The sequence below is a fragment of the Nematostella vectensis genome, chromosome 13 (genome assembly GCF_932526225.1).
Source record: "Nematostella vectensis chromosome 13, jaNemVect1.1, whole genome shotgun sequence".
NCBI lineage: Eukaryota > Metazoa > Cnidaria > Anthozoa > Actiniaria > Edwardsiidae > Nematostella > Nematostella vectensis.
The window spans coordinates 4,376,813-4,398,105 of record NC_064046.1 but is presented as its reverse complement, the minus strand read 5'-3'; the positions used below and the strand labels follow the sequence as shown (position 1 = coordinate 4,398,105).

General features: G+C 37.9%; 4 protein-coding genes across 4 annotated transcripts in view; 2 read left to right on the top strand and 2 right to left on the bottom strand.

The window, feature by feature from the left end:
* Positions 1 to 8,725, bottom strand: part of LOC116608304 (protein arginine N-methyltransferase 7) — a gene marked incomplete in the record, with an annotated part of 10,023 nt that extends 1,298 nt beyond the window's left edge. Inside the window, 14 exon segments of the mRNA XM_048721038.1 lie at positions 1 to 152; positions 248 to 334; positions 961 to 1,095; positions 1,325 to 1,451; positions 1,651 to 1,717; positions 1,847 to 1,907; positions 3,502 to 3,736; positions 4,897 to 5,033; positions 5,326 to 5,421; positions 5,754 to 5,866; positions 6,681 to 6,789; positions 7,454 to 7,603; positions 8,220 to 8,256; positions 8,397 to 8,725. Of these exon segments, the coding sequence (XP_048576995.1) occupies positions 1 to 152; positions 248 to 334; positions 961 to 1,095; positions 1,325 to 1,451; positions 1,651 to 1,717; positions 1,847 to 1,907; positions 3,502 to 3,736; positions 4,897 to 5,033; positions 5,326 to 5,421; positions 5,754 to 5,866; positions 6,681 to 6,789; positions 7,454 to 7,603; positions 8,220 to 8,256; positions 8,397 to 8,485 (1,595 nt within the window).
* A 41-nt stretch (positions 8,726 to 8,766) lies between these two features.
* On the top strand, positions 8,767 to 12,474 carry LOC5501210 (ubiquitin-conjugating enzyme E2 variant 2). Its single transcript, XM_001622471.3, has 5 exons — positions 8,767 to 8,851; positions 9,021 to 9,157; positions 10,388 to 10,510; positions 11,034 to 11,113; positions 11,333 to 12,474. Exons 1-5 carry the CDS (start codon positions 8,827 to 8,829, stop codon positions 11,391 to 11,393), a joined length of 426 nt encoding a protein of 141 aa, XP_001622521.1. The 5' UTR covers positions 8,767 to 8,826; the 3' UTR covers positions 11,394 to 12,474.
* A 137-nt stretch (positions 12,475 to 12,611) lies between these two features.
* On the bottom strand, positions 12,612 to 16,523 carry LOC5501206 (serine/threonine-protein kinase MRCK alpha). Its single transcript, XM_032369544.2, has 5 exons — positions 16,131 to 16,523; positions 15,401 to 15,535; positions 14,239 to 14,301; positions 14,048 to 14,137; positions 12,612 to 13,580 (listed from the first exon to the last, which is right to left on the bottom strand). The coding sequence occupies exons 1-5, from the start codon at positions 16,341 to 16,343 to the stop codon at positions 12,909 to 12,911; spliced, it is 1,173 nt and encodes a 390-aa protein (XP_032225435.2). The 5' UTR covers positions 16,344 to 16,523; the 3' UTR covers positions 12,612 to 12,908.
* Positions 16,524 to 18,526: 2,003 nt separating this feature from the next.
* Positions 18,527 to 21,236, top strand: LOC5501211 (growth arrest and DNA damage-inducible protein GADD45 gamma). The gene is made up of 4 exons (XM_001622472.3): positions 18,527 to 18,702; positions 19,325 to 19,444; positions 19,775 to 19,976; positions 20,363 to 21,236. The coding sequence occupies exons 1-4, from the start codon at positions 18,659 to 18,661 to the stop codon at positions 20,441 to 20,443; spliced, it is 447 nt and encodes a 148-aa protein (XP_001622522.2). The 5' UTR covers positions 18,527 to 18,658; the 3' UTR covers positions 20,444 to 21,236.
* The last annotated feature ends 57 nt before the right edge of the window (positions 21,237 to 21,293 follow it).

The following is a 21,293-nucleotide window of genomic DNA, read 5'->3' as shown; positions in this document are numbered from 1 at the left end:
ACGGCCATGGCACGCAAGGTACCCCCCTGGGGCAGTACTTTGATGTCCTTGTTGACATGCCGTCTGATGCTGGTTACTGCATACCAGAAGTGGATGTTGTGCCAGGGGAAAAGACTGGCGCTAAAAAACGGCTCACTTATAACCACATCAAGCTGAAACATAAAAAGACACTACTTTCACAACAAAACATGCTTAGAGTAATTATTTTTCATAGTGTAGCTACAAGTAAAATGGAAATTAAATCTACCTGTTCATGGAAGCCTTCATTGCTTAGTTGCTCTACTGACTTCTCGAGTAGCTTTATTTTTTCCATCTGATTGTTGAGCTCCAAAATCTGAAGTAAAAATAACAATGACAAATACTGGTGTCAAGGTAGTGTAATCAATTTCATATGGACGGTATTTGCACACTGTCTGGGGGGTGTGGTGTAGCAGCAGCATTTAGCGATGGAATCTCAAAGTCCTGGAATTCCTAAATGAATGTATATGGGCAGAGGAGTAGAGCAGGTTGTCTTTAAAGGTGAAGGGGCTGTAACCACTGCAGCATAGGGAAGGGAGCCAAGATTTCCAAGATATTACAGAGTGGCATGTGACGTTTCTGCTCCTGACCATAACTCAACATAGAATTACAGCCACTAACTTAACCAAGACCCCTACCCAGGATGCAAGCTCCGTGCTTTATGATGATACAAAATGATACAACAAGTTAGTGATGGCCGTAAATAAGTTTCAACATATCATTAAACCATTGCTTTTGGTTCTAATACACAGACAAGTATCCAATAATCTGGAAAACTGTCCATTTTAATCATGTAAGGACCAACTTAAATCCTAAAAGACATATTTTGTATTCTATATCCTATTTTTAGTCAAATGCAAATCATGGAATTTGTGGCTGGAGTGTTATTCTTCCTCTACTCCAACGTGATTATAGTTCCATGCTTTCCCCAAAATTCCTTACCTTGTTTAGAAGCTTGATAAACAGCGGAGATGATTCTAAAGATAATACTCTTTCAAAACCAGCATCGAGGGCCTGTAAGGGGAGAAGAGACCCATCTCCAATACACAGTCCTCTTGTGCAGCCTTCAGATACCATCTACACAGAGCACAGATGATGAGTAATGAGAGTTTGACAAGAGAATAGTATGTGAAGAAATGAACAAAAGAACTAATGTCTACTGTAAGGTGGATGGATTATAGATGAATGAAAAAATATTGACCAGGAAAATTGGAAAGGGAAACGTTTTGTCATGCCACCAACACCGCAGAGGTTGTCTCTCTCATGGGAATAATTGATACAGAAAGCTTTACAAGAGAGAGCATACCTTTTGCAAAGCTGCTTGAAATGCAGCATTCCTTTCTCTGTCGTTAAGCATACAGTGTCTATGTCTACTCCATGTGATATGAGCTCCACACGTACAGATGGGACGTGCAGTTGGTTCCACAACCACACTAGAAAAACATATGTTACTACAGCAATGTAAGGGTGGTTGTCTTGGCCACTTCATGGAGGAAGCTGCTATTTCAGGTCAAGGGAAACTACAGCCTTCTTATATAGATACCAGTGGAGTGAGAGTGGGAGTGGACCTCAGAATACAGATCTGTTCTACCATATCTTGATATCAACTTATAATTTTGTACAAACAGGTACCTTTTGGTTTGCACGCCAAACCACACACTGTAGTCGTCATGACAACAGGTGATGTCAAGTTCTTGTCCTGGACAAGGTTAAAAGAAGGAAAGCTTTTTCAGAGGGTGTCTGCATAAGGGATGCAACTGAACCTTGTTGAAAATAAACAGGTTTTTAAACTTTTATTATTCAATTTGTGTAACATGTGTGTCTATACCTTCGTGTACTTCAAGAGGTTTCTTCAGAAAATATACCGCTTGCATCCAGTGGTCCCGCCACTATAACAAACAATACAAGTAAACAATACAAGTAAACAAGTAAGCAATACAAGTAAACAAGTAGACAATACAAGTAAACAAGTAAGCAATACAAGGAAACAAGTAGACAATACAAGTAATCAAGTAAGCAATACAAGTAAACAAGTAAACAATACAAGTAAACAAGTAGACAATACAAGTAAACAATACAAGTAATCAAGTAAACAATACAAGTAATCAAGTATACAATACAAGTAAACAAGTAAGCAATACAAGTAAACAAGTAGACAATACAAGTAAACAATACAAGTAATCAAGTAAACAATACAAGTAAACAAGTAGACAATACAAGTAAACAAGTAAGCAAAACAAGTAAACAAGTAGACAATACAAGTAAACAATACAAGTAATCAAGTAAACAATACAAGTAATCAAGTAAACAATACAAGTAAACAAGTAAACAATACAAGTAAACAAGTAAACAATACAAGTAAACAAGTAAGCAATACAAGTAAACAAGTAGACAATACAAGTAAACAATACAAGTAATCAAGTAAACAATACAATTAAACAAGTATACAAGACAAGTAAACAATACAAGTAATCAAGTAAACAATACAATTAAACAAGTATACAATACAAGTAAACAAGTGAACAATACAAGCAATCAAGTAAACAATACAAGTAATCAAGCAAACAATACAAGTAAACAAGTATACAATACAAGTAAACAAGTAAACAATACAAGCAATCAAGTAAACAATACAAGTAATCGAGCAAACAATACAAGTAATCAAAAAACAATACAAGTAAACAAGTAAACAATACAAGTAAACAAGTAGACAATACAAGTAAACAAGTAGACAATACAAGTAATCAAGTAAACAATACAAGCAATAAAGTAAACAATACAAGTAAACAATACAAGTAATCAAGCAAACAATACAAGCAATCAACTAAACAATACAAGTAATCAAGCAAACAATACAAGTTAACAAGTAAACAATACAAGTAAACAAGTAAGCAATACAAGTAAACAATACAAGTAAACAAGTAAGAAATACAAGTTAACAAGTATACAATACAAGTAAACTAGTAAACAATACAAGTAATCAAGTAAACAATACAAGTAAACAAGTATACAATACAAGTAATCAAGTAAACAATACAAGTAAACAAGTAGACAATACAAGTAATCAAGTAAGCAATACAAGCAATCAAGTAAACAATACAAGTAATCAAGTAAACAATACAAGTTAACAAGTAAGAAATACAAGTAAACGAGGAATCTGGTAGCAAGCATTCTTGATTGAGCAAGGCCCAAAAAGCAGAGCCTTTTTACTTTTGTCAAAGCAATTGCACAGTATCCACAAATGACAAAGTCACTGGCATCTTATTCTATTTCACCTCTATCTGCATATTGGACCTTTGTTGAAATTAACAGGGGTAAAAATAATGGAGATTGGAGCCATTGTCATCACAACCTTTTTGAGCCAATACAAACATGGATACAAGTGATCCAATCAGGGTACAGATACATGACAGCTTCACTATCACATGTCCATATTGAGCCAATCAAAACATGATACCAATGGACCAATCAGGGAGCAAATACCTGGCAGCCATCACCATCTGGATGGGCCCATTTGGGTGCCGTCTCAATAGTGATTTTGCCGTCAATATCCATGTCTAGAGACCACCACATCACCACGCCATGGGCAACTCCTGAACAAGTTGCTGTTGTGCTAGCATGGTGTGATTCCGTCGTATTCTCTGGCTTATCTTGAGTTGCTGGTAGGGATAGGACATTCGGACAATTCTCGGAAAGGGAATTATTGCAGAAGTCAAACCTGACAGCAAAAAGGAGTTGAAGGCAAATGCTTTGAGAAGAGCAATTGAAAATACAAGTAAAGGCAGTCTCATTTGAAGCCAAGGGATGCTACATTGTGCAATGAATTCACGTGTTTCTAATAGAAAGAACAGTGTAAAACAGGGCTTCTGGAATTACGTGCTTGTGCGGAAGCGCGTAATTTGGCTTTCTCCGCGTAACCCACGTAATTTGGCTAAATTTTGAAAGACAAAACATTTAAGTGCACAGCTGATGTGTTTTATAGGGTTCTTACCCCTATTTCTCGTAAAAAATAGAGATATTCTTCGTAAGAGTGCGAAATTTCGAACTGAATTTCAAAAACAAATAAAAAGGCTAGGCGTTCTTTGCTAAGCCGCGAAGGCCTAGGACTAACAATAAAATACCTTTTTTAATTGGATATTTTCACGCAAAAAATTAACCTTTTCAAGTTTTTTCATGCTTTCCTTCGGTACAAAATGTAGTTTGGGCGTAACAGTTGGTAATTCAGTAAAGAATACTGCAAAATTTTTAAAGATTTTGAAAGAAACATGTATTGCAAAATCCCGCGTAATTTAGCGCGTAATTATTGATTTTCTGCATAATTTTGCGCGTAATTTAGCAAAGAATCCCGCGTAATTTTGAGTTTTTTTCCGCGTAATTCCAGAAGCCCTGGTAAAAGAAAAACAGGATAATAGGGTAAAGGAAAATGTTTCATGTTAATAGTTTAACAGAACATGATTGGAAAATATATATATATAATATAAGCTAATTTCACATCAAATAGGGCAAATAATTCCTTTTTACTTAAGAAGCAATAGCAAACAAAATGTCAAATGTGACTTTTTTATTTTGATATGACCTTTTGTTTTTGTTTTTTTTTAAGTCGTTAAAACTTGTTGGTTTTGTCTAGGCATTCATAAATAGAGTGAGGATAATCTAGGAAAATAAACTGAAAAAGCCACAATCTTGGAGATGTACATTTTGGTTTTGAATAGGGTAAAACAATCTGGAAAGGAAGGAAACAACAGTCATTGTAAGAAATTGTGGCTTCTTTATCACGTTTAAGTTGGCATGCGCTAGTTTTTAGGTTGTGTTTTTAGGTTGTGTTGTTAAACAGTCAATGATCCTCATTCTACAAGGTTTTTCAAGCATTTCTCTTACCTGACAACTGGAGTGGGTTTGGATAACAGAGTTATTTCCTCGGGTTCAAGTTCATCTATGTGGAGATCAAATGGACTTGCAGTGCCAGCGCAATTTGTCATACCCTCAGGCAGACGTGTTTCCATTTTTGCTGACAACTAAATAAAGAGTCAAGGAAATTTATTCATATTTTTTTCACAAACAATGCTAAAACAAATGGTATGCAGCAATCAAAAGCAAGGTTTTGTCCCAACCTTCAGAGGTTCCAGAATGTGGGGGCTGAAACAAGTGTTTCAAGCAAGGGGGGGCAAGGTTTCTTGTTTGTCCATGGATTTCCTTTTATTTCTTGTTATTTTTAAGCCAAATATCACAAAAGGGGGGCTTGGAGCCCACTGGCCCACCCCTGATCCGCCCCTGACCATCATATCATACATAAATGGTGCAGCTTACATTCTTTGGATGTAGTTGGTGCATATTCCAGAATGTTGTACTTGAGAATACTTGAGAATAAATGGTTCCAGCCGCTGGAACACATACAAAGTCAGGCTGTAATATAGAAGAGTATGGTTCACCTTTTAATAATTATCCTACACAAATGATATCCTGCATCACAGCTTGGAATAATTATGTCCATTATAACTATCTGAAACAGCGAACAAAACTTTGTTCTAGCCCACCATGTGAACTAGGAAATATATACCAAATTGTGATTGATTGAAATTCATCTTATTGGCCTTTTGATTCAGTTTTGGTCTTTGATAATAATGGTAATGGTCGACATAGTATAGTTGTCAGTACCAAAAGGTAGTTATTCGAAGCACAGTCCAAATACCTCAGAAGGCCTTCTGCAACACCCATTTGAAGCACAGTCCACTCACCTCTAAAAGCCTTTTACATGCATCCCGTAATGTAGGGAGGGCTCCCTCTCCAATCAACTCTGTATCCCATAATTCAGTAACCAGTAGATTGGCTTTTGAGTCCATATCTTCTCCTGTGCAACACAAGCAGGGAACAAAGCTCACAATGGTTTTCAATCTCAGCATAATATGGTCACAAACAATCTAGCAAAGAGATGGGCCCCCTATGGGGGGAAGGGATTTACATAAAAGAAGGTGGGGGTGATCGTCCTGTCTTTTAAAGTATAAAATTCTATCAACTGCCATCCCCTTAGGGGGTCTCTTGCTTATGGTGTCAGGAAACGTATTTCAGAGTAAACCACAAGTCAACTGAGCGATTAATGCCTCCAGCTTTGATGTTGGTAAGTATTGATATCTCTTAGAGTTTAAAATTGCTTTAACCACACCTTATGCACTATCTTTTAGAGAAAAGAAATGTTTTTGACCACACACCACTGGTGGTTAATTTTGTGTTGCCGACAATCACCCCCATCTGTTCTTATGGGAATCCCCCCCTGAAGGGTCCAAAGTCTACTTAGAATCAATCTTCAAGAACCTGACATGTACAGCAATAAATGCATTATAATGGCTGTATTGTATTGTTGGTTCCATGACCAAGTGGTCAAAACCAATCACTGTGATCAAATGTCAAACACCTACCAGCTAACGAAACAAAAAAGATTCTCTGGGTTTGTTAAAAAAGTTCCAACTGTACAGACAGAACCATTTTTGGCCTTATTCACAGGTCATGCATATCCAGAAGTTTAAAAAAGAGGAGGGGGGCAAAGCAAGAGATTCAAGAAAGAGGGGATTCATTATTCTTCCGTAGAATCCCATATATTTCTTGCTACTTAAAAGCATCTGAAAATAGGGGGGCGAGCCACCCCTAGATCTGCCCCTGCACATTACCTGGGCCAAGTCTGACATCTGTGGATCTCTTGCCGACAACCTTTATTTTCTCTTCGAAGCTGTTTGTCTTCACAATACTTTCTGCAGCATTTGCAATGGGTGGAAAAGCCTTGAACCAACAAAGACACAAAAAAGAAAAAAGACATGTAACTTTATCTTTTGATTCAATCTTTTAAAAATACTATTTTGGGCAGTGCACTCCTCAGTAATACTTAGAATTTTTTTTATTTTTATCCTGCTGACCTCAGCAATTATATACCATATAATACTGCAAAAATGCTGGAAAAAAAAGAATAACAGCTAAAACATGCCTTATAACTGCAAAAAAAAAAATTACAGGCGGGAGCCAGGATATTGAGTGGGGGGAGGGGGTTTGTTTACCCATTAAGCGGACCATGTTCTCTTAGGTGGCTTAGTTTGCTTATCTTAGCTTGCCTTCATGAGAGCGGACCTTCAAGTCGAGTGGGGGGTTCTCTTGAGCCCCCGAGACCCCTGGTTACAGGCCTGAATAAGATGTTCTTATTTGAAGATGCTATGCCTTTATTGCCACACTTGTTCCATATAAATATGTTAATTGGTAGCTCTCAAGTGATTTGCCCTAGAGACAGTCTACCTAGGGGGGTGCTCGCTCCCCCTCCCGTGGGCACCCAAAAGTCTGTAATTTCTTATTGAAGGATTGTGAAATACTGTCCTCTTTCCACCTATGGCTGTTCACCCCTACCCTCCCCCACCCCCTCAGCAACCCCTGGGTACATGCCTCGTCCATGACATACCTCACAAGCTGTGACAGTGTCAGCACCAGACTTCGCTGCCATCATGGCCAAAAGCCCTGTACCTGTGCCAATATCAAGCATTTTGACAGACCTGTTGGACGCCTTCATACGCTTGATAGCATCTACTGTCGCTGAATAATACTTCTTATTCTGCAGATGCAACAAATGGATGAGAAATCATAGCATGCCATTTAATGAAATGGAGTTACTAAGCAGAATGCAGTTGCACCTTTAAACTGGCCATCCTCCTATGGGAACAACCATTTTACATCTAACAAGGTCAGTTAACTCATTTTGTTGCTGCTTGACATTTTTTTGCAGGTTGTGTCGCATGATTTTTTATTGAATGATATTGTGACATGGTGTGCTAATTGAATTTTTTCCCTATAAATTTTGGGACCATATGCCCTGGATACCGAGATAGCACTCTCCTTGTGGCATCTAAATGGAGATAAGGAGACTTTGGAACCAGGATAAGGACCATGTCAACTGGGCATTAAAAAAAAACAATTAATCTGAAAACTCGATTTTTTTAAAATTGAAAATTAGAGTATTTAATATTTTTCTATGTATTATTTATTTTATCTATTTATTTTGAGGCTTCTGTCGCGAAATGACAAGGCAGTTGCGAATGTACCAGAGGTTCTGGCCAGGCAAACACTGGCACACTACACATGACAGGAAAACTAGTTTTATAGAAATAATTAGAAAAATGGGATAAAAATCAATACAAGTAATATAACATAGATTAAAATAACGGACTCACTCGCTCATCATCATGAAGCATATCTGCATATGCCGAGCTGACAACAACAAACAAACAAGGAATTAATTAACCATCAGCTATAAGTATAAGTCTTTACCTATTGTTTAGCTTCTACTAGTTTTAAAAGAATTTAAGTACTTAGTATATACTTATCCGTATCTAGATTTTTAAACTTACCGACCGATTTCATCCCTCATGTCATAATCTTCGTCTTCAACAACCCACTCCATCTTTCCTGTCGTCGGAGAAAACTTTTGAGAAAACATTTCCCTAAGACAAGCGCACAAATACAACACACGTCCAAGACACTTTTCCTCCCCTGCTGCACGTGCATGCACAGGTGAAAATTACTGGTCAGCGGAGATTCCGAGAGCCTTTCATTGGATCTTTTTTATTTCTAAAAAACGATCATTTACATTTTTACTCTCATTTTTAGACAGCTCCCAGTGTTTCTTGTACCAGTTTAGGTATTCATTGAGTGCCGTTATCGATTTTTTTAAGACAGGATGTCTTTCCAACTAGTTTGGTTTCCCTTTGCTTTTACCAGTCTCCTCTCGGCTCATAGCTCGAAGGTGTCGACGGGATTCCGAAAAAAGAAGAAGGCAAAATGGCCGCTAAAGACAGTTTCAAAGGTTCGTCAAAAAATGTCATAATTTTCAATTTATCGTTTAACCGACAACACCCTCTTTCTTCTTAGCTATATAGATATGTATGAATTCTAATTATCTCTCATGCTAACCGATGCTTTTGTGTCTGTAATCTAATTTCGCAAATTATTTGGGGTCATTTTATTTTGTACAGTTCCTCGTAATTTTCGGCTCTTGGATGAGTTGGAGGAGGGCCAAAAAGGCGGTGATGGTACCGTGAGCTGGGGGCTGGAGTCAGACGACGATATGGAGCTATATAGGTGGAATGGCATGATTCTCGGCCCCGCGAGGGTGAGGGCATTTTGACACTACCATTAACTATATATCTACCGCTCCATTTGATCTACAATGTCTATCAGATCATTCGATTTGTCAACACACTGACACACACCTGCATGGATAAGATTTTCAATAATCCACAAGAATCGAAAGGCTAAATGATCAAAAGGGGTTTAAACAGAATTTCCTTGGGACGACAAAATGCAAAATTTGATGCAAAATGCTTCACCCATTGTAAATGTAAATAGTGGGTAGACGGGGAGGGAGGGGGGGGGGTAAATAGTGGGTAGGAGGGGGGTAAATAGTGGGTAGGCGGGGAGGGAGGGGGGGCTAAATAGTGGGTAGGCGGGGAGGGAGGGGGGGCTAAATAGTGGGTAGACGGGGAGGGAGGGGGGTAAATAGTGGGTAGGTGGAGAGGGAGGGGGAGTAAATAGTGGGTAGGCGGGGAGGGAGGGGGTAAATAGTGGGTAGGCGGGAGGGAGGGGGGTGAATAGTGGGTAGGCGGGAAGGGAGGGGGGTAAATAGTGGGAGGGGGGGGGTAAATAGTGGGTAGGAGGGGGAGTAAATAGTGGGTAGGCGGGGAGGGAGGGGGTAAATAGTGGGTAGGCGGGAGGGAGGGGGGTAAATAGTGGGTAGGCGGGGAGGGAGGGGGGTAAATAGTGGGTAGGCGGGGAGGGAGGGGGGCTAAATAGTGGGTAGGCGGGGAGGGAGGGGGGGCTAAATAGTGGGTAGGCGGGAGGGAGGGGGGGCTAAATAGTGGGTAGGCGGGGAGGGAGGGGGGCTAAATAGTGGGTAGGCGGGGAGGGAGGGGGCTAAATAGTGGGTAGGCGGGGAGGGAGGGGGGCTCAATAGTGGGTAGGCAGGGGGGGGAGGGTGGGAAAATAGTGGGTAGGCAGGGAGGGAGGGGGGTAAATAGTGGGTAGGCGGGGGACTGAGCTAAGGGGGAAACGGTTTGACTCCTCAATAAATTGGTCACTGTAAAAATAAAATTTCATTAAAGCGACAACATCACCAGTTCACTTCGGTTTACTCATTATTTAACAGGCCATCCGCTATTTGGATTTGACATGGCTAAAAAGATTTCCACTGGGCGTCCAAAATTTGGAGAAATTTTTTTTGTTTTGTGTTAAAAATAATCCTTCAATAAGAGGGTCCATCATATTTCCCAAAACAGCCACAACCAAGATGAAAATATGTTATATTGTAGCAAACTTATTGATAGTTTTCTACATTTGTTTTCAGACAGTTTTTGAAAACCGAATTTACAACCTTAAGATTGTATGTGGTCCAAATTATCCACAAAAGCCACCAACAGTCAAATTTGTATCCAAAATTAACATGAATGGTGTCAACAGTAAAGGAGAGGTATGTATTGATTCAGTTCATTTGTATTAGTACCGCTTTTTACATTGGTATTATAAGGAGGTGAAGAGATTCTGTGATCTGTGAGTAGACTCAAATTTGGCCCAGCTATTGACATTGTTGTTTATGTTTTTGTGGCCATTTTAAAAAAGAAATTCCATTTTTACATTGGTATTATAAGGAGGTGAAGAGATTCTGTGATCTGTGAGTAGACTCGAATTTGGCCCAGCTATTGACATTGTTGTTTATGTTTTTGTGGCCATTTTAATAAATTTCATTGCAAGAAATTTGTCCATGGTTCTTGATTGTTACTTTTTTTTACCCCCTGTTTCATTATGCCTCAGCACTGGCAGAACCGTCAGCTTTTTCTCACCAAGCTTTAAAAAGTGCATTTAAGTTTTATATGAACTAATAAAAAAATATGAATAACTTTCACGTCCTACTTATCAATCTCCACAACCTACTCTGAAAGTTATTGAAACCACTAATTATGATAGTGTTTTAATTGACTCAATGTTTTCTCCAGGTCGAGGAGAGGCAACACCCATTACTAAGCAGATGGAACCAAGGAGAAAGTATAAAATCTATACTAACTTCACTTAGAAAGTAAGACCTCAATTCAAACTGAAATAAACTTTCAACTCCACCATGTTGCATCTGTACCCTTTTAATTCTGCATCCCAGCTGCAAGGATGGTGATGAGTTTTCCAAATCTAGTCCTGTATTTAGTATATATAACTGCCATGTACATATGTGACTTAGTGTCTTGATTGTCATAATTCAGCATGTAGTTTAACCTAAATTATTTTTTTTATCCCTCTACAGACAGATGACAGAGAAGCAGAATTGCAAATTGCAGCAGCCGCCGGAGGGAAGTACCTATTAGACACACCCTTGCCATCTACTGTGTGCACCTATAAGCCACACCTTGCTGTCTGCTAGGAGCTTTTTCTAGCCATTTCTATACCCTTCATTCCTGCTGTCCAGTTATGTCTAAATCTCACTTTTAGCTAGAATTTTGAGGCTTTCCAGTCCTAGTATATCAAAGCTTAATCATATAGACATGCGCAAATAGCATAGCCATTGTTTGAAAGGAACATGTATTATTGCCCTTCAATGGCATGCTGATTGCGTATTACTTGATAGTCAGATCTGCTAGAATATTTTCCAATTGAAATTCAGGCTACAAAGTATTCAATACCTTAAGAAAGCATTGTCCAGTGTCCATTATCTCAGTATTTGTTGAGCATGTTTGAAAACTGTAACCAGTTATAATTTTATTATATAAAATTAGCCTCTTCTTAAACCTGAGCTATCACATTTCTATTGTTAATGAGATTTCTAACTGACGATCAGGCCCAATTGACAATAATAAAAATGGCACCTCACCTTACATTTAGCAAAAATCTTCCAAAGGTTGTCTTATTTATCTCAGCAAATTTTTGTTTTCTCAAAAAATCATTAATCCAAACAAATTTGTTTCTTGATTTATCTAAATAAAAGGGTAGATTATTAGTCAATTTATGGAATAATACAACTCTGCCCCCTTCTGCTTTCCATTTCGTCATCCTAGTACAATACCAAGTGCAAACAAGAATCTATTTCCATCAACTAATATGGGAACGCTATTGCCCATATAGGAAAATAACTCATAAATAACTAAACTTTGTTTTTAAATATTTTAAAATTTCTTCAAGTGATTTCCTTCCCATTTTGAATGAAAATATTTACAATGGCGTGGCGGATAAGGGCTCTTCAATTGTTTGCCAGTAGTACTTTTACTCCCAGCATCTTGGTTTGCTGCAAGGTGTAATGTCTAGTGCCAAATTTTCATTATTGTTGTTTGACCTCACTAGGTAGTCTAAGAGTTACCTCTTTGTTTGTAAGTTGTTTGTTTGCGACTGTATGTATTAGAGAGATAATTTGGTCTCAATATCTCTGATAATAAAAAGATGTGTTTTTTTTTTTTCCAAAAGCCCAAAGGAGTTTTATTGTTTTATTGTGGAATCACGACATTGTGATCGTGAGAAATACAGAGTACCTGCAGAAAAGTATGGGAATTTTGTGACATTTCTTCATACCACTTAAATGCAATACTGGCAACTCTTAGCTTTGCACACTCAGCTTTAATATACATCAAAACTTCATGACTGTATACTGTTGTTGAGCATGTACTCATGTACTTCATGTATACACCTATTTCAAAAAAATGTCGGTGCAAATGGCATTTCATAAATGGCAGTTCTATGTGTGAGAGGACCAATGCAATGCCATGTACATACATTTACTGAATTTCAGCAAATAGACGGGGGGCACTTTGGCTGACTAACTATATATACATACCCTGACCATCCCCCTGAGTAGGATACAAGTACATATATTATGCCAAGGGCTATATCACCTAAGACGAGTTTAAACTACCTATACTGTTTCTACTCACTAGAGTCCTACCAAAAGTTCTAGTCACAGTTTTAGCATCTGCAGTTAAACATGGCAGAACATTTGGCTTTGCACTACGTTTCTTGAGCAACTTTTCATGCTCATCTCTCAGGTTTGTAAAGTCCCGTTTTAACTGAACAAAATCAGAGAAGGTCTGTTTAGATTCTGGCTTTTGGGATCTTAGTTCCTTTATCTCATCCAGCAGCCCTGTGATTCTGTTCTTAAGTAAGTCCCTCTCTTTGTAAAGAAGTTTCAATGTTTGTGTAGAGTCTTGGAGGTTGAATTCTAAGGTCCCTATAAGCGATTCATTTGACTTGATTGTGCCACGGAGAAGGCTGTTTTCTTTTTCATAGTTAAAAAACTTTTCCTCCATTGATTCCAGCTCATCACCAAGGAGGTCTGTCTGGGTTTCACAGCACATCTTGAATGTTAAATCTCGTGATTGTTTTTGCTGCATTTTCATTACTTTAACATCACGGCACAAGTTATCCATTGATTTCTGCATGGATTCGTTTTCACAAGTCAAAGTTTTTATTGCCTCTTGTTGTGCGAGCAAAGCTTCATTTAGATGTTTGTTCTCCTTTTTTGCCCTCTCTAGCTCTCTGTCTCGCTGCTGAATTTCAAAATCCAAATCCTTAAACAAAGAAAATGAGATTTAGTTCCAGGTTTTATTAAAAGCATGTGATGCCTGGTGCACACTAGTGACATAACGACATAATGACATAGGCGCGCGTGCACCCTTATGTTCATATGTTCAAGAGTGAGTGGTTTGACATTTTGACATAAGCCAAACATAACGACATTAACATAATGACATAAGAGAATTTTTTTTCTCTTTTATGTCATTATGTCTGGCTAAACAGAGTGTGTGCGCCTATGTCGTTATGTCATTATGTCACTAGTGTACACTAGGCATAACCAAAGGGTGTGTCTGTCACCCTATTTTTTTCCTAATGTCTCTGTATTGTGCCCCCAGTCTCTAAAGTCCCACTACAGCCCTAGTTTGTGCAAGGGTGGTAGGGGGATTCTGACCTAGCGCGGCAGGAGATATAAAACATATGACCTTGTTTCTCGGCGTGTTCTGAGAAGATGAATCCTTACATTTTTAAGGTGAAAACTGTTTTCCAGTTTGTCAATTGCATCTTTTTGACATCTACCAAGCTCTTCCAACTCACGAATCTTCTCAATAAGCTGGAAGAAATTTAAAATATACAATTGTTTAAGGGATAAAAATTTTATCTTATTTAGATATAGTTAATATCGACTTCCTGAAGATGCTGTTTATTACCTACCTTTTGTCTCTCTGTAACCCAATTATTTTCTTCTTCAAGCTTCTGTGAAACTAGACGAAGCATCTGCAAATACAAAAAGAAAACGACTTTGAAATGACCATAATGTCCCCGTCCAATTCTAATAAGTGGCAGATAAGCGAGCACATGGGCAGGGGGGCTTTAAGCTTTGCCACTCCTGATTGAATGTCCTAAAGGTTTTGAAGGAGTTACAGAGAGGATGTAGAGCATATCATTATAATGTGGGGGAAAATCAATATAATGTTTGGGTAAAGAGCAGTTACTTTTCCATTCAAAAACACATCTGTTATGATTTTGTAAATGGTGGGTTGGTAGCCACCAGACTAAGTGTACCTGAGGAACAAGCAACTCAAACCAGAGCTGTAGCAGGCATTGAAAAATTTTGGGGGAGGGGTACAGCCAGGCCCCTACTGGTCATTTCCTTATCATATTTTTTCAAATATTGGGGTGCCCTTCCCTCGCCTTGAAAACAACATCCAATGTATGGGGTGGACTATGGTACACAGCAGTAGAGAGCCCCAGGCCCAGTGTCATGGTAATAGCTAATAGCTCTCCGACCAGGACACAATGAATTTCAGTCAAATTCTAATATTGGGAGACTTAAATCCAAAGGAAAAAATTCAAAGAAAATGACCACAAACTGTCAATAAATAAAGTTTTCAATAAAATAATGCATATTATTTTAACAAGGCATTGACTGCTTAAAGTTCAACTGTTTGTAGACAATTTAAAGCCTACAATAAACACTGACTCCAAACATGCGGAGTACCATGATGCTGTCCCTTTAACTTATGCTAAATTGTGTTAATAGTGTAGCATACATTTTGGCCAAGAAATGAACATGATTAAAGCTTTCTGATTTTTAATTTTTGTTTTTGTCTTGTCAAGAATACTCTTTACTGGGCCCATCATTGCCTACCAAGCTATCTATTATTGTTAAAGAGTATTTGTAAATGCAAGGAGAGGCAATGGCAGATCCAGCTTTTTAAAGGACTGGCTCATTATATAAAATCGTTATCGAAGTCTTCCTATCCCTTAATTGCCTGCCTCTCAGGACAGGCATCATTTTACCTCAAAAGGGTGTGGATTCTATTTACCCCAAAGAACAAGCCCTGGATATGCCACCGAGAGAATATAAACATACCTCTGCTTTATGTTTTTCTGTTAGCAATCGATTTGAAGAATCAATCTTTGCAAGACAATCTTTTTGAAGTTTTTGGAGGGCCACTTTTGAATTCTGGGCACACTCATGCACTTCCTTACAACTTGACAACTCGTCCTGAAAATATGAAAATACCACTTGAATTTATTTTTTCTCTACTGTACTTAAAATTGAAGTACAGAACAATTAAGATTCACAAACCATGTAAAGTAACACCTTATTATCACCTGTTAAGTGGTGACTACCAAATAATCTATTTGTTCTGCAAGTTGTCGAACAGTACATAAATCACTTACAACTGCTTTCATGAATATTGCAGTCTTTCAAGAAAAAAAAACAGCATGTTGACTGTAGTATAGTTCTAATTTAAGTGTAATTTTTGTTTCTTCACTCCACAGGAATGAGTTATTTGTTGACATTGTATAAGTCTATGAGCCTGTTAGACAAACAGTCTACTGCGAACAGTCTGGTCCTCTTCCCTTCGCCCCCCCCCCCCCCCCCCCCCCCGACACACACACACACCTAGCCCTTGGCCCGTGCGACACAAATCCTGTGTCTTATGCTTTTTTTCTGTCAAGAAAACTTTGAATAGCTACTTTCTTTGGAAGTAAAAAAAATACGTGGATGTTTTTATCCCGGATTCAATAAGGCGCTCTTGATAGAGCAACACAAAAGAAGCAATATTCTGTTTTGCCCCCGTCTCGTTTCTTACCTTTAACCGGACTATTTCACGCTCCAAACCTTCTACTCTGCCAGCCCTTACTTCGCATATCTCGAGTTCGGCCACTCGAGCCTTCAATCGCTCGTTTTCTGAGTGTATATCTTGTAAATGCACTAGAGTTTTAATGTGTTTTCCAGTCAAACGACTTTCCTGCTCAACTCTTTCTTCTAAAGTCACACGACTTCGAACCGGCTTCAGCGTCATCTTGCTATTCTTTTGAACTTCTTGATGGATAATTCTTTTCAATGTTCATTAGTTCTTATGCTATTTGATCAAAGATTCAATTCGTTCGTTGCTCTTTTCATTTCAGCTTTGTTGATATCAACCCCCAAGCGTGTTTTGTGTTTTCGGTTGGCAAGATTACGGCTAGTTCCAGTCCTTCGCAACAGAATACTACAGTCACGCTACACACGTGACCTGTGCTCATACATACATACATACATACTTTTTATTTGGTCCTTATACAGATTGTGTACATGGGATGAGAACCAAATAAAATTAAGATAGTTTCACATGCGATAAAGGACTTCAGCGTTAATGTGCTTCGTAACGCAGTGATTTTGGCAATAAATTTTGCTATTATTTTTTGAAGTTTTGTAGGTGGATTAATGAGGAGAAGGAAGAGGTAATTTCCTGACATAATTCGATTAACATTAATGTTTGTTGCCATTTTTATGTTTGTGAAAAGTTCGGCTCTTTCATCACAAAATGTGGGGCATCTTGTCAGGAAATGAACCTCATCCTTCACCTCACCGGTAGCGCAAATAGGGCATATCCTCTCATTTGCTCTTTTGTAAGGTTTTCGATAACGCTCAGCTTCGATTTCGAGCTTATGATTGCTAATTCGCAGTTTTATCAGCGCGATTCTGTGGTTTGTATTGGTGACCTGGCTGATATATGTTTCAAATTCGTATGTTGTTTTGAATATCCTAGGTTCTAAGTTTGTTTTGTTGGTTGGATTTTTTTCTTATGTCATCATGTATGTCGCCGAACCATGTCTGTAACTCAACGTCTTGTATTCTTTGTTTTATTAACTTTTCAATTGCATTAAAATTACCAGTTATTAGATTTTGGCATTTCCATATATCTCCCAGCCCATTTCGATTGAGCCATTCTTTTATTTTATAACTCCAGAAGGCTTTGTTATCTGCTTCCTTAATCCAGTTGTATGCAGTTTTCGAAAGTTTCTGCATTTCGTTTACATTAGATAATTTCAGCCATAATTTTAAAGGACGCATTTTTGCCTTCGTTCTCATGGGAAGCCTTCCAAGTTCGCCTCTGCATGCGTTATTACTTGCACCTTTACCAACGCCGAGCAACATTTTACAGAACTTTATATGAACTTGTTCTATTGGCTCTTTTTCATTTGTAGCGGTTCCCATACCGGTTCCCATGCCCCAAACTTCACTCCCATCAGTAGAACGGAATGTTGTTCATTGTTTTACCGTTGTTATTGAAAATGAGAATTTTTGTTTTCTTTATATTAACCTTCAGGTCTGTTTGCTTGCAAAAATGTTGGACCTTGTCGAGATAGTCGAGATAGCTCATTAGACACTGTGTGTGTGTGTGTGTGTGTGTGTGGGGGGGGGGGGTTGAAAGGAGATTTTCCTGGAAAAAAATCATCATTTCATACTTATTATTTGTGTTTTCGTTGCGGTCTTCTTTTTGCAAAGAAAAAAAAAAAAAAAGAACCGCTATTTTTGCATGAATATATCTCTACCGACTAGCGAAGTATGCCTTTCTGTGGTGTTTTGTGTTTTAGAACACGAAAGGCCGAAGATCTCTGCTCTGAAACTAACTCCACATAGCAAAAAGCTTGCTTCGCAGGCCAATATGTAAGTTTTTTCCGCGAGTCGGCTACCAGTATTTCGTGTATAAATTATTTTCGGCATACACCCAGTTAATCTATATCCAAGCACAATGCGTGAAAATGTACCCAAGGACCTCTGTAGATATCAGATTTACACAGCGGCTTACAAGGCATTGATTGGGATGGGTTATTTCTGCGAAGTGATCTAGTTCCGGTTATAGCGTAGCACACGTCAAATCTTACAGCGTTTTTTAAAACGCTATTAAAATGACCACATGACGTAAGTAAAGAGCGGGACTTTCCCTCAGTTCCGCCTTTTACTAGCCTGGGAGGGGTAAAACAATGATTTGACTTCTCATATTTTTTTACTGAAAACATTAAAAACAATCATTTTTAGATATCAACATATGAATTATATTCTATATCTATTGAGGAATAAAAAGAAAAAAAATTGAATTGAATATATATTTTTCAAAATCTGGCGTTTAAAATAATTAAGTTATTCACCCTCCCTTCCCGAGTATGATAAAAAAATTTGTCACGTGATATGTATGTAGTGATACCAAACAGAAAGCTCAGCAAAGTTCATTGAGAATCGAAGACTTGTCCAAGGCGGTTGTGTGGGTGGGTTCGCGCGAAATTCCCGCTTTAGCGTTACTACGAGATAGATCAAAGAGAACCTGAAATATTTGGGAGCTGCAGAAAAGAAATGTTGGACGATATTGGCGAATTTGAGCCGTTTGACGAGCCATTGTAAGTAATTTACTATAAGTAAATCGCTGATTTGTACGAGTCTCGTGATCAACGACCGTCCACCAAATCCAGGCATGTGTATTTAACTTAACCAATGTTCTGTCAAAAGACAATCTACCAAAACACCAATTCCATAAGATATTTGCAGTATTTTTGTTAATTCGTGTCCCAAATAGTAGGGTTAGATTTTCATTTGTTGCATTCGATGGTGCAACATGCATCGCTCTCTTTCGGTCACCGGGTAATTTCCCTGTCAAACGCAATATTTCATTGATATTTCACGACTGCAAAAACCCTGATACACGTCTATAACAGGAAAATATAGTTCTCTTTCTCTTATTTTGTCATTTGCCCCTACTAGTATTTGTTATTTCTCAGTGGTTTACGCAGTAATTATTTAAAATTTGTGTTCCCGGTCGCACGTGACTTGTTTTTGCTCGCACGACGTTCGATAAACGTTTGGAAAAGTCATATGTTCATGGCTACATATTACCTGTGCGAACTTCCACATCACGAGAACTAAAAATAAAGATATCAGAACATAGCCTGTTCTATTTAAAAAATCGCATCTAGCAAATCTTGTTTATATTATCTCTTTAACAATTTTATTCACTTGTTTCAGGGGTAAAGTCTTGATGCAGTCTAAAGTGCTTCAGCTTTGCCTGGAAGATGTTCTGAATTCCGCCCGTGAGTGTAACGAGCTGATTATGACTACACATGGAGCTGCGGAACAGCTAGAAATGTGAGTATCTACTGTAATACAACTTACAGAAGAGAGGGGGGGGGGTAAGTGAATATTGGCGCATATAGGTGGGTTATAATTCCAATAACATTTATTAAAAGATACATGCCTTGACTTCATGTCTCTACATGTCTCAAATCCAGCAGAAATCGTAGCAGGAAAACAATGATACAACTGCTTACTAATCAAAGACTTGATATATCTTCCTGCAGAAAGCCATGACATCACATAACACTATATCACCTCAGTAGCATAGAGGTTCGCCATGTCAGTGGCTAGACCTAGGCTAAACATTAGCTCAATCTCATATTTGTGTATTCTGTCATTCAGGGACCCAGACGATGTCACCCTGTGCGTCCTTGTGGAAAATCGCCATGCGGACCCAGGGATACAGGTCCATTGCCGACTGATTGAAGCATTTTGCTGGGAGTACCCTATCCCTGTGGTCAAGGTTGACAGTAGTCGCAAACTAAAAACCATCGCTGGATTTAGCCAGGAGTCCACAGAGCCTGTCCACTGCTTGCTTGTCAAGGTGAGAATTTATTTATTACAAACTGATTAAAAGAATATCTATTTTCCAATGGAAATCACTAATCCAGTTTGGAAGTCCCCCATAATTTCCGGACAGACAATGCAAAAATAAAGGAGAACAAATTTATTGCTAATACCAGCAGCAAAACCCCTCAGCTTTTAGGCTGTTAAGGTGTGGCACTTGCACTTTAGTTTACACCATAAACCCCCCCCCCTATTATATCTGCACTCTTGTAATCCAGCAATTCAGCTGCATTGAGAGTTATTAGCTTCCACATGTTTCATATTTATTTAAATACCCAAAGTGCAAGATATACTCTTGCAGCACTTTATTTCCATAGAAAACATTTGTGAAGGTTTATGTATGGTGGTGTTATTTCCTTTTAGACCATTGAAGATTCAAGAAATTCCCTTGAGACTTTGTTGAAGTTCAGTCTTGATAGATGTCCACTGATTCAACTTACGTGATAGAGTACAAGTGCCATTTGAATAAATTGGTAAATTAGTGGAGATTGTGAAGATGGCTTTGTCCTGGACGACAGTTGAGTCAGAATACAGACAACAAATTGGGGACAGTGTTCAAATTACAAGCTGAACAAAAATAAGTTGTCAAAGAATGTTGAACATTGTATAGCACTATATAAGAAAACCATTTTGTTGGCAAGAATAGAGAAGATAATATAGTAGTATATAGTTTCTTGAAAGACATTTATTATAATATTACATGATGTTTTAATTGACAAGTTTGCTATATATATATATATATATATATATATATATATATATATTGTATTCGTATGGTAAAAGTATTACAATGTTTTTTTCAACTTTTGAAAAGTAAGTTGTCATTCAATGAATGTACCACAGTACGAAATGATCATTTAGTGATTTTAGTGAAGTGAAGATTTTATTAGCTTGTTGAATCAATACAGTTTAAAAAAATATCTATATATCATGATGAGGAAAAAAATACATTCTACATCTATGCAGTTAAAACAAAATAAGAAAAAGAGTGAAAAAATAAAATGAAAAAGTAAAAATTGCAAAAAAAAATTACAAGAAAAGAGGAAATAATACAGTACATAGATCGTGCTAGTAGCCCTGGTGGTTGGAAAAAAAAGTTAAAATTAAAAGGAGAAAAAAAATTTTCATTTGGGTGAAAACAAAAAAATATTTATAAAAATGTTTTTATTGTACAAATACTGTACATACATACCCTGGTGGTATGAAGATCAGAAATAAAGATATCAGCACAAACCCAGTGTTGTTTTTTACTGACATTTTTTACAGCTATTCTCTAACTAACAAAACCCCTCCC

Coding starts and splice junctions, on each gene's coding strand:
- LOC5501206 (XM_032369544.2), bottom strand. CDS start 16,343: ATGACGCTGAAGCCGGTTCGAAGTCGTGTGACTTTAGAAGAAAGAGTT. Junction 14,302..15,400: donor CAGAAAAACATAAAGCAGAG/GTATGTTTATAT, acceptor TTGTATTTGCAG/ATGCTTCGTCTAGTTTCACA. Junction 13,581..14,047: donor ACAGTTTTCACCTTAAAAAT/GTAAGGATTCAT, acceptor TCTTTGTTTAAG/GATTTGGATTTTGAAATTCA.
- LOC5501210 (XM_001622471.3), top strand. CDS start 8,827: ATGGCCGCTAAAGACAGTTTCAAAG. Junction 8,852..9,020: donor CGCTAAAGACAGTTTCAAAG/GTTCGTCAAAAA, acceptor TATTTTGTACAG/TTCCTCGTAATTTTCGGCTC. Junction 9,158..10,387: donor TGATTCTCGGCCCCGCGAGG/GTGAGGGCATTT, acceptor ATTTGTTTTCAG/ACAGTTTTTGAAAACCGAAT.
- LOC5501211 (XM_001622472.3), top strand. CDS start 18,659: ATGTTGGACGATATTGGCGAATTTGAGCCGTTTGACGAGCCATT. Junction 19,445..19,774: donor GCTGCGGAACAGCTAGAAAT/GTGAGTATCTAC, acceptor TCTGTCATTCAG/GGACCCAGACGATGTCACCC. Junction 19,977..20,362: donor TCCACTGCTTGCTTGTCAAG/GTGAGAATTTAT, acceptor ATTTCCTTTTAG/ACCATTGAAGATTCAAGAAA.